Here is a 10425-nt window from a genome sequence, read left to right on the forward strand (position 1 = left end):
TCGTTCAGTGCCTCCTCCTGCAAACCGATCGACGCGCGGCTAAGCTTAGGCAACGTAAGGTAAAAGGATGCCGGGTACAATAATATATCTGGCTGTAACTTAACCTTCCTGTACCTTCACTCAAAGCAAGACTTTTACCTTTCGCCTTTGCCCGGGGATTACCCAGCAATTACCGACAAAAGGTTTATGAGTTGATGGTGACTTTATTACTTTTAGCTTAGTTCTTTAGTAATTGAGCTTGCCCTTGTCGGCCGAAGCCTTCTCACGCACGATTCACCGGATTATCCAGGATGTTGGCGTTCATCCACTAGTGCAGGCACATGGTCGTGGTGACGACTGAGGATGACATGAACTGCCTGGTTCACATGACCTCACGGTCAGTTGCGCGCTCTGACGGTACCGATTTACCGGTTGTGTATAACCATGACAGCTGGTAAAATCCTGAGAGCGACTTGGATTGCCCCGGAGGTCAAAGTATCCCGTACTGCTGACGACAGTGCTGATGGACATGCATTGGTCGTCTTTGTCGCCGCTTTTTATTACGGCAGCTCCCATTTATGGTGATTTGATTACCCGGTAAATATTACGGGGTAATTCTGATGGGGTAACCTTTACCCGGCCCTTCACCTGTACCCTGTACCCTTACCTTTTACAGCTTTTCCGGGTTAATATTTCACCATGCCCTGTCTTGCCGAGGCTTACGCACAGGACACAGTGAGTGACGGAAAAATGTGTTTGTGTGTGTCCCCCGTGGCACTTCCTTACAATTTCGTTTTATTAAGTTTGTCGCAGCACTCAATCTGCAAGAAGATATTGTGGTATTTTTAGCCAATGGAGGCTTCCCAAAAATGCCTCAGACTCGAAATGTATGATTAACTAAGACCAGTGATTTAGGCCAATCTGAGACCACCTCAGATTGTGCGAAGACCATTTTTTGGTCTTCGACAGTCACCTCAGAATTCAATGGTCTTCAAGCCTGCAAACAAACGCTCAGCTCCGAACTGGAGTGAAGACGACGTCGACATACTACTCGATTGCGTCGAGGACATTTGTCCTCTCGGTCAGAATGGATGGTCCAAGGTCTCCCAACTCTTCATCGCCAACCCCAGCGTCGCCATCACACGAGATTGGGAACCATGCAAGCGCAAATACACGTTCCTGAAGGCCATAAAGAAGCCAACTGGGGATCCATCGTGCCCACCAGCAGTTGACCTTTCGTCCGTATCCAGAGTTTGTTTTGTAATGACGCTGAAACACTTCTAACAAGGCATCGAAGGCTGTAGGAGGAATTGACACCGCAGAAATAAACGATGGTATGTCGCGGCTATGGTGCATGACGTACCAAGGACTTTGGAGCTGATCTTCATACAGTGCCAGGGATCGAATGCAGTTTCGTTCACGAGATGGGATCGCAGACGAAGCAGGAGCATTTGTGTGAGCACATTCTCACGCTGTTTACGTCATGAGCGGCAAGGACAAGAAGTTTGAGGTGCATGTTGGGGGAGGTGAATGGGCTATGTGAATGCATTTTTGGTTGCCAAAAAACCGGATAGCGACCTCAGATTTCATCACATCCAACCAAATGGGTTCTCACATCCGAATATAACCATGTCTGAGATGCAGTCTGAGGCATTTTTGGGAGGCTTCCAAATGGGCTTTCGCGACCTGGTACATGAAATCATGCATGATTTACATTGATGTTCTACTTCCTCTGTTCCATACATCTGGCGACATTTGAAAAACAGTCTTTTTCCACATTACTGGCGACATATCTCTACTATTGACATGAGTGTATTTTATTGGTTACTAGTATAGATTTTCTGAGGGAGACAAGGGCAAAGATATCACACATGTTTAATTTAAAAGGAGACTGGCTGAAGGGATCAGTTGAGCAAACGCAGAATTGAATGGCATGAGGTAAGGTGGAAGGCCACAGGTTGGTTGAGGAATCACTGTGTATTTCCTCGACTTGATACTTGACATCGAATTTTAGTTAATTGTATATCCTCGACTTGATTTTTGACATCGAATTTTAGTTTGTGTAGGAAACTGGTCAAGTTTATACTTCTTGTTGGGTTTTTCGTTGGTGCAATTTTTTGTTAAAAAAAATCATGAAATGTCGTCGTCGAATGAGAAAAGTCTTGTAATCGAGAGAATTTTAAATAGGGACGCATTCCCTTGCGATCCAGTAGATTACCTCATTCGGTAGCCATGAACTGTTACCAAGATCCAATAGTGTCATATAGGGTAATTTACCCAAAGGGCGATGAACACCATAAAACTACCTGTGTTATCACTCTGTCAATAGGGTTTTTGAATATTCAAGGATCTGATGGATGGTGGGGCCACCAAAAGTTCAACGTGGCTTCCAATGATCCTATTTCAACATCTCGAAGCTGCCAAGGATGAGTCAAGCTGGCGCATCCGCTGCCGGCAAGCCCAAGCGCAACCGCAACCACTGGCGCAAGAAGCGCAAGGAAAACAAACTGGACGATGACAACTCACCGCCCCAAGAAGTGGATATCGGTCGACTATCTGTCAAGGAGGGAAAACCATCGACCCCACATAAGATCCGCCGTACTGACAGCAAGGAGGAAGTCAAGCCTGTAGCAGCACCACCTCCAGCTCCCATTCCACGCAACTCCGAGACAACTTCTGTTTTGCACTTAAGCTCCGTGCCCGTGTCATCTTTGGACATCTCAGACTCGTCCATGCGTGCCTTGACACAAGTGATGAACTACGAGTTCCTCACAAAGGTGCAAGCCGCCACGCTTCCCGTGATCCTCGAAGGAAAGGATGTTCTGGCCAAGTCCAAGACCGGGACGGGTAAAACCATGGCGTTCCTCCTGCCTACGATTGAAGCGCTCCTTCACAAGACCTCGACTCCCTCGCCGACCAAGCGGGTCGTGTCTGCGCTCATTTTATCCCCCACGCGCGAATTGGCGTCTCAAATCGACGTGGAAGCAAAGAAGCTATCGACGTTCCATCCATTCCGCGTGGCGTGCTTTGTCGGGGGGACGTCCATGAACCAAGATTTGCGCCGCTTGCGCCATGCTGACGGCATCGACATCCTGGTGGCGACACCCGGTCGTTTGCAAGATCATTTGACTAACAACAACGAGGATCTCGTCGCTCGCATTGCTGCGATTCAAGTGCTCGTGCTGGATGAAGCCGACCGGTTGTTGGACATGGGGTTTCGCCGTGACATTGAAAAATTGCTCGCGTTTTTGCCGACGCAGCGACAAACGTTGCTATTCTCGGCGACGTTGCCCGAATCATTGGATCATATCAAGCGGCTGGCGCTGAAGCCTGGCCACGTCTTCATCGACACGGTCGGCGAAGAAGAACAGACAAACGCGCATGTGAACCAGAGCGTGGTCACGTGTCCATTTGAGGACCACATCGCTGTCCTGGACAAGCTCATGCACGCACATATCCAAGACTCGCCCGACGGATTCAAGATCATTGCGTTTTTCCCGACGGCCCGCGCCGCCGGGTTCATGGCACAGCTCTTCCTTGCGGCCAAGTATCCGATTCTCGAAATGCACTCGCGCAAGTCGCAGTCCCACCGCACGAAAGCCGCCGACGTGTTCCGCACCCAAGACAACCAGATTTTGTTCTCGTCCGACGTGTCCGCCCGCGGCGTCGACTATCCTGGCGTCACACTCGTCGTGCAAGTGGGGTTGACGGACAAGGAACAGTACATTCATCGATTGGGGCGCACGGGACGAGCGGGAAAGGACGGCCAAGGCATCCTTCTCCTGTCGCCGTTTGAAAGTCCGTTTCTTAAGGAGCTCAAGGACGTGCCACTCACAGTACAATCGCCGCCGGCGGGTCCCCCACCCCGCATTGCCCCGATTCTCGCCCAAATGCAAACCAAGACCGACCTCCGCCTGGCAGCCGAACAAGCGTACCAAGCGTGGCTCGGATTTTACAATTCCAACATGCGTCGGTTGCGCATGGACAAGATCCAGTTGGTCGAGATGGCTGCTGACTACAGTCGCATCATTGGACTGGCAGATGTCCCGGCGCTGCTCAAGAAAACGATTGTCAAGATGGGGCTACAGGGCATGGGATTAAAAGTCCAGCCGGATCCTGCGGCATTCAACAAACAGCGTGGCGGCCCAGCCCAAGGCGGACGTGGTGGCGATGGACGACCTCCCCATAGTGGACGAGGCGGCCGTGGCTCGAACCGACGATAAGTACTATCTCGATTCGCCTCCGTACAATCTTATATGCTGAAGGAATGTATCAATATTCCTGATTGTGTCGCCGACAAAGTCGAGGCCAAGTAGCCCTGCTTGTGCCCGTACGAGGTGGTGCATTCATGCAACAAAATCAATGTTGCGCATCCCCAATTCACTCGCTTCAGCGCAGCATCATGCAGGACGCCGTGCGACTCCTTGCCCTCGCGACATCTCTGCCCATGTAGGTGATCGATTTATGCGTGGAACGACGGATGAAGCCACCTTGACAAGTCGCCCGGAACTGGTCCAGGGCGCCAACGAGTTGGCGCAGCGATGAAATGACACGAATGTAACATGCTCTTCAGTCGAATGTGGGTGGCTGTGTGAAGCATCACTAGAGTGTGCGGGGATCTCGTACATTAAGAATACAACTGCTGTTGATTAGCATGTATCGAGGACCAGCAGCGTCGCAATCATGAACACCAGCGTGAACGCGACGGAGAAAATTGGTGCCACCGCTGCGGAAGCTGGGACGGGGGAAGTTCGCGAAGGAACGGACGTCGCGGGAGCATCGGCATTGGGAGACGATGTACCTGACGACGAAGACGACGGGGACGGGGGACTTGCCGAAGAACTTTCAGGAGATGCAGTGGACGATGGTACTGCAGTGGGCGCTTTCGTGGCAGCATCCTTGGCTTGCTGTGTGCAATACACCTTGGTTCCAAACAGTTCCTTGATTTGGCTGTTGAGAAGGTCCATGCCTTCCTTTTGAATGAACGCGGCGGCAGTGGCGTTCAAGCCTGATTCGACAGGCTTGGTCACATCAAACAATGTCGTGGGCTTGCCATTCACAGGAAACTGGAGCTCCACCGACGGTCGGATTTCGATCTTGGTAAATGTGAAGTTACGGAGAAAGGGGTACGACTCACTGCACGAAACTTTGGCGGCGATGGCGACTGTCTTGGGACCGCCGCAGCACGCAGTCGTTCCATCTGAGAACTTTGTGCATTTGCCGGCGAGGCAAGCATCAATGCGCAGACTCAGCGGGAGGGACTCAAAGCCCAAGATCACGTTCAACGTCACCGCACCTGTCGCGACATCTGCAGCGTATTCGAGATTGCCCACGTTGACAGCATTGATCCCAGTAATCCATCTCGCCTTGATGTCGTACAATGCCGATGTTTGAGCGAGAAGATACCCCGTGTCCATGCACGGAGTGGGAGGGTTTGAATCGGAGCAGTTGCCCACCGTCGCGGGCAACGATTTCTTTGCAAATTCAGCTAGAAGCGGCTTGTACGCATCCAAGACTGTACCCATGACGACAGGCAGCACTGGGGCGTCGAGGACGATCGCGTCGTTCATGGAACACGACACAAGGGAATTGAAAGGCAGAAGCGCCAACAAGGCTGCTGCGAGCGACAAAGGTCCGTGCATCGTTCAGGGAGAAGTGCCGCTGATTCCCGCACGCCGCCCCGAGCAATATTCAGTGTTTGTCCATCATCACACCTGGGAGGAAACACTGCACACCCAATTAGAACGTTTAGCGTGTTGTTTATATCCAATTGGAATATTTAGCGCAATCATCATTCATTTTGGTTGAGATACAGATCCCAACCAAAAGGCGTTTTTTACCATGCGGCGAATTTATCTCGGTGCGGTTGACGAAGACCGGCGCTTGTCGAGCTCGGAGGTGTGGCAAGCGAGGGAGTCAGCTGCGTCATGCACACGATAAAATTCGCTGCTGCGCTAGAGCACGAAGCATGGTGGGACACAACGGAATGTATGCATTCGTTAAGCCACAAAGGCAATGATACACATGAGCACGGCCCACCCCGCAACAGAGAACGACGATGCCGCACTGGGAGCAGGAGTCCGACTAGCGCGCGGGACGGGAGTTGCCGCAGGTTCTAATGAAGCAGGCGGGTTTGCATCCAGCCACTTCTTCTGAGCTTCGGCTGTGCAAAAAACGCGGTTTCCGTACAAGTTCTTCAGTTGTTCGTTCACTAGAGTTGAGCCTTGGGTGGCGATGATCACCGAGCCCTGCTTCTTGAGCTCGGTCTCGACGGTGGTCGTTGCGTCAAACACCTTAGTCGGTTTCCCAGAGATGTTGAGCATGATGTCGAGGGAAGGAATAATTTTGGCTTGAGTAATTGTCAAGTTCCGCAGGTAAGGGTACTCTTCGCTGCACACGGTGGTCACGGTGACCGCGACGGTCTTCGATGTGCCACAGCACGTGGAAGTGTCGTCTGCGATCTTGTTGCAACCAACACCCGGTAAACACGCTTCGACTTTGAGACTCAATGGCAAGTTCTTGAAGCTGACGGCGCCGTCGATAGTGATCGTACCGTTGGGGTCGGATGTGAGGGTCAATTTGTCCACGCTGAGGGTGTTGAGTCCTGAGATCCATCGAGCTTCGACGTTGTACAGGGAGGAGGTCGTGTTGAAGAGGTTGCCAATGTTGGTGCATGGAGTTGGTGCGTTCGCCGCAGAGCAGTTGCCAACCGTTGCGGGCAGCGCCGTGGCAGCAAATGAAGCAAGGATTGGCTTGTACGTATCCACAAGGGTGCCTAGAGCTTGAGGGAGAACTGGTGGTGGACCTGCCTCTTGTGCGTTCACCATGGCGGCAGACCCCACGACGGCGGCAAGAACGACAACCTTGTTCTTGTTCGCCAGCAACATGCGAGAATGAGCAAGGAAGAGGTGTGAATCGAAGTTCGAACAGCGACAAACCATGATTTTCAAGCGCAATTTAATAAGGATGAATACAAATTTTCAGTAATAGTTGTTGACCCAAAAAAAATCACTTCTTACACGTTTGACTCACGACCACGGTCATTTCTACTCAAGCTCCGCGAGTCGTCATGCGAGTCGCCACCTCGATCGCGATTGCCGCATCGTTCGTACAGGCCCAGGGCGGAATCGGCTTGGGTCCTCCCGTTCTCCCCGATGTGCTCTCTACACTTGTTGAAGCGTACAAGCCTCTCTTGACCGACTTTGCCCAGTCACAACTCCCCGCCTCGATTGGAAACTGCGGCGAAGCAAACCCTCCACTTCCGTGCTCCGAGATGGGCAACTTGTACGATACACAGTCGACGTTTTATCAAGTGCGTGCGCGATGGGCGTCTGGGATCAATTCTATGCGCTTGACCGATCTCAAGATGACGTTTGATGACGTCGGAGCGATGTCTCTGGCACTGCAAGTCAACTTTGCGCAGTTGCCTGTGAGTTTGCTCGTCAAGGGCTGCGGTGGGTTTCTCGGGTGCACCACGGTCTTGGACAATACAAAATCCTGTTGCGGTTCCGACAAGAACGTTGCCTTGACGGCTACGGCCAAGTGCAGCGAGGCGTACCCATTCGTCACGGGGTTTGAACTGACGCAGGCCAAAATCACTCCTGCAATCAACGTTGAGATTGATATCTTTGGGAAGCCGTTCAAAGTTGCCGACGTGACGCCGTCGATCGAATCGGGACTCAAGGACGCGGCTGGCAAGTTTTTGTCTACGAACGGCGTGGACCTGTTGAACGACCAGATCAAACAGCTTTTTGGCGACAAAATTTACTGCACGCAGCGGTCGAAAGATTCCCAGACTACGACGGTGGCCCCGACAACGACCGCCGCCACGACAACGCCGGCGCCACCCGTAAACACGACGTTGCCTCCTGTAAACACGACGTCGCCGTCTACGGACGCGAGCATCAGCGGCAGCACACCATCGCCACGTTCGACGACGTTAAATCCTGCCTCCACGTCCGCAGCGTCCACAGCTTTGGTCGCGTCCTGCGCAGCAGCGGCCGCACTAGTTATCGCGCGTATGTGAGGTAGCTATACGCGCGCCTTTCAAGCCATTCGAAACAATTAGCTTTGTCCTCGCCGTGCCATGGATGGCATCCAGCGCGAGAGCCGTTTTCACGAACTTCGAACTTCGACCTGCTGAATTTTTTGCCAGCATTTTTCCAAGATTTTTGTCGCTGGGTTTTCTCTCCCGTTGAGAATAATTGTTTCGTATTAATACCCTGAATATTTCTCCTATTTTTAGTTCCTATACAATCTTCGAGTTAAAGCAGGAGTACAATCATTTTACATGAAGTTAACTGGTCGAAATAATTGAATAACGTGTACGCTGGAAGATTGCAACTGTTTGATCCAAGGCAACAAACTTGCTGCGAGCGACGCCACAATCCAAGTTTCCGTGAGGTCGACCATGCTCATGCCGCGATGGATGATCGCTACCGGCATGACCATGCTCCTTGCCACCCATTCTTCTGCCCAGCTTGTAGACGTGGGCCCGCCTGTTCTCCCAGACGTGTTGTCCACTCTGCTCGACGCGTACAAACCGTTGCTGTCTGGGTATGCTCAAGCGAATCTTCCCGCAACCATAGGCAACTGCAAGGAAGGAAATGCGCCATCCAACTGCACGAACGTCGGCAACCTGTACGAAGTGAAGGAAACGTTTTACCATGTCAAGGCGCGGTGGATTTCGGGTCTCAATACGATGCGACTCGATGACGTTGCCGTCAAGTTTGACGAAAGTAGCGGAGCCATGACACTGAGTCTCAAACTGTACTTTGCTCAGCTTCCCGCGAGTCTACTTGTCGAGGCATGCGCAGGCTCCCTGGGCTGTGCAAAGTTCCTCGATTCGACCAAAACTTGTTGCGGCACGGCAAAGACAGTCGCGATGACTGCAACTGCCAAATGCAGCGAACGTGCGCCGTTTTTGCATGCGTTTGCGATCTCGGACGCTACCATTTTGCCTGGCATTTCGCTCACGATTGACGTCATGGGCCACACGTTCGAAGTGGCCGACATCACAAAGTCCGTTATCCAAGGCGTCAAGGACTCGGCCGGGAATTTCCTGGCCACGCAAGGCATGGACCTGATCAACTCGCAGCTGCAATCGGTCTTCGGCGACAAAGTGTACTGCTCTCGCGCGTCCCGCGACGCTGAGACGCCACCCGTGAAGCCAATCACGATGCCTCCCACCATGACACCCGTCCCAGAGACACCAGCAACCGTTGGCCCGACACGGGCAGTCCAGACTTCCAACCCCACAACCACCGTCGAACCATCAACCCGCATCGTTGCGACAACGACCATGGCACCTCCGACAACAACAGAAAACCTTGATGCAGCCCCGCCAGCCAATGCATTTACAAATCGCCCTGGCGCAACCAGGCCACCATTGTCTTCAACCGCATCCCCGATGGCAAGCCCCCTCCTCTTCCTTGTAGCAGTGCTGTCATTGCATTCATGATATCGTTCTTTTGCTTTATGAAGCTGGACAATCTGTTGGTGTCGTCATGGCAAATTCAGGGGCCATTGGCTGAGTAAAATGACAAAGCAACTTGTCAAGCGGTAGGCAACATCCTAGTCCGTCGCAGCGCTCCAGCCTACGCCGCGGCAGCGTCAACCACGATCGAGACGACCAAGAACTAAGTTGCCAATGACGTGGACAGCAGCAAAGATATTGCACCCATTTCATTGTGAACAAATGCCTCGTAACAACGACCGCCGCCGCCACTCTCGCTGGTGGTTCGTCGGGCGGACATCGCACGCACTACCCACGACACCAACGCAATGGAAAGAAGAGGCGGCACTCGCTTTCTGCGGGCCAAGAAGCCACTCCTACAAATGGCCACAAACAGACGCGGTCGCACTGGATGCTGTAATAAGTCGAAGTTGGCTTGGCAGTGCCGTGCTGAATCAAACTTTGAATCCAAGCATGGATGCCAGCAGTGGCGTTCACGGCCAAACCAACCAGTCCCGCACAGACCAGACAAGCCAACACTACCACCGCAACAGCAAACAAGCACTTCTTGACCTCCATCGAGCGCTCGAGGCGGATCAAGTCGGTCTGAACATCGTGCAATTTCGCATTCAACACGTCCAGGCTCGTCACGGCAACGGGTGTCAAGACAAACGAAAAGCAGAGCGCCTGCTCGTCAAAGATCGTCGTATGCAGGTCCAAAGACAGGTTGTCGTGGCTATACCGCGTCAAATCCACCATCGTCTTTCGCGTGGTGTGCAGTGCCATGGATGGTAGCCACATCTAGGCATTCATGAGTAGTACGAGGGGTGAGAGATAAGTCAACGAATGCCCACCGTCATCGGCACAACCCACGCCAGAGCAGTAGTGTCAAGCGGAGTGACGGGGCGGCCTTGTTTCTCGCAGGCAACCTAAAATGGACGATGACATCGCAATCGCTCGATTCCTCCGTGCACCTTGAGATTTGCCACGAG

At 52.5% G+C, this 10425-nt stretch overlaps 6 protein-coding genes across 7 annotated transcripts; 4 read left to right on the forward strand and 2 right to left on the reverse strand.

Moving 5' to 3' along the window:
* Window positions 1-2389: 2389 nt before the first annotated feature.
* Window positions 2390-4276, forward strand: H310_06383 (hypothetical protein). The gene has a single exon (XM_008871432.1). It carries the CDS (start codon window positions 2406-2408, stop codon window positions 4200-4202), a length of 1797 nt encoding a protein of 598 aa, XP_008869654.1. The 5' UTR covers window positions 2390-2405; the 3' UTR covers window positions 4203-4276.
* Window positions 4277-4576: 300 nt separating this feature from the next.
* Window positions 4577-5665, reverse strand: H310_06384. 2 transcript variants are annotated; one of them, XM_008871434.1, is made up of 3 exons: window positions 5276-5665; window positions 5117-5226; window positions 4577-5075 (listed from the first exon to the last, which is right to left on the reverse strand). In XM_008871434.1, exons 1-3 carry the CDS (start codon window positions 5619-5621, stop codon window positions 4629-4631), a joined length of 903 nt encoding a protein of 300 aa, XP_008869656.1. In that variant the 5' UTR covers window positions 5622-5665; the 3' UTR covers window positions 4577-4628. The 2 variants fall into 2 exon arrangements, with proteins under 2 accessions (XP_008869656.1, XP_008869655.1); XM_008871433.1 differs by having other exon boundaries at window positions 4577-5665.
* Window positions 5666-5951: 286 nt separating this feature from the next.
* H310_06385 (hypothetical protein) lies at window positions 5952-6877 on the reverse strand. Its single transcript, XM_008871435.1, has one exon. The coding sequence runs from the start codon at window positions 6864-6866 to the stop codon at window positions 5979-5981; it is 888 nt and encodes a 295-aa protein (XP_008869657.1). The 5' UTR covers window positions 6867-6877; the 3' UTR covers window positions 5952-5978.
* Window positions 6878-7009: 132 nt separating this feature from the next.
* On the forward strand, window positions 7010-8217 carry H310_06386 (hypothetical protein). Its single transcript, XM_008871436.1, has one exon. It carries the CDS (start codon window positions 7049-7051, stop codon window positions 8003-8005), a length of 957 nt encoding a protein of 318 aa, XP_008869658.1. The 5' UTR covers window positions 7010-7048; the 3' UTR covers window positions 8006-8217.
* A 121-nt stretch (window positions 8218-8338) lies between these two features.
* Window positions 8339-9540, forward strand: H310_06387 (hypothetical protein). Its single transcript, XM_008871437.1, has one exon. The coding sequence runs from the start codon at window positions 8390-8392 to the stop codon at window positions 9437-9439; it is 1050 nt and encodes a 349-aa protein (XP_008869659.1). The 5' UTR covers window positions 8339-8389; the 3' UTR covers window positions 9440-9540.
* On the forward strand, window positions 9473-10305 carry H310_06388 (hypothetical protein). Its single transcript, XM_008871438.1, has one exon. The coding sequence runs from the start codon at window positions 9629-9631 to the stop codon at window positions 10226-10228; it is 600 nt and encodes a 199-aa protein (XP_008869660.1). The 5' UTR covers window positions 9473-9628; the 3' UTR covers window positions 10229-10305.
* The last annotated feature ends 120 nt before the right edge of the window (window positions 10306-10425 follow it).

The sequence above is a fragment of the Aphanomyces invadans genome (assembly GCF_000520115.1).
Source record: "Aphanomyces invadans strain NJM9701 unplaced genomic scaffold supercont1.11, whole genome shotgun sequence".
NCBI lineage: Eukaryota > Oomycota > Saprolegniomycetes > Saprolegniales > Verrucalvaceae > Aphanomyces > Aphanomyces invadans.

What these genes read in the sequence shown, in the direction of transcription:
- H310_06384 (XM_008871433.1), bottom strand. Translation starts at nt 5,621, where the DNA reads ATGCACGGACCTTTGTCGCTCGCAGCAGCCTTGTTGGCGCTTCTGCCT.
- H310_06386 (XM_008871436.1), top strand. Translation starts at nt 7,049, where the DNA reads ATGCGAGTCGCCACCTCGATCGCGATTGCCGCATCGTTCGTACAGGCC.
- H310_06387 (XM_008871437.1), top strand. Translation starts at nt 8,390, where the DNA reads ATGCTCATGCCGCGATGGATGATCGCTACCGGCATGACCATGCTCCTT.
- H310_06385 (XM_008871435.1), bottom strand. Translation starts at nt 6,866, where the DNA reads ATGTTGCTGGCGAACAAGAACAAGGTTGTCGTTCTTGCCGCCGTCGTG.
- H310_06383 (XM_008871432.1), top strand. Translation starts at nt 2,406, where the DNA reads ATGAGTCAAGCTGGCGCATCCGCTGCCGGCAAGCCCAAGCGCAACCGC.
- H310_06388 (XM_008871438.1), top strand. Translation starts at nt 9,629, where the DNA reads ATGACGTGGACAGCAGCAAAGATATTGCACCCATTTCATTGTGAACAA.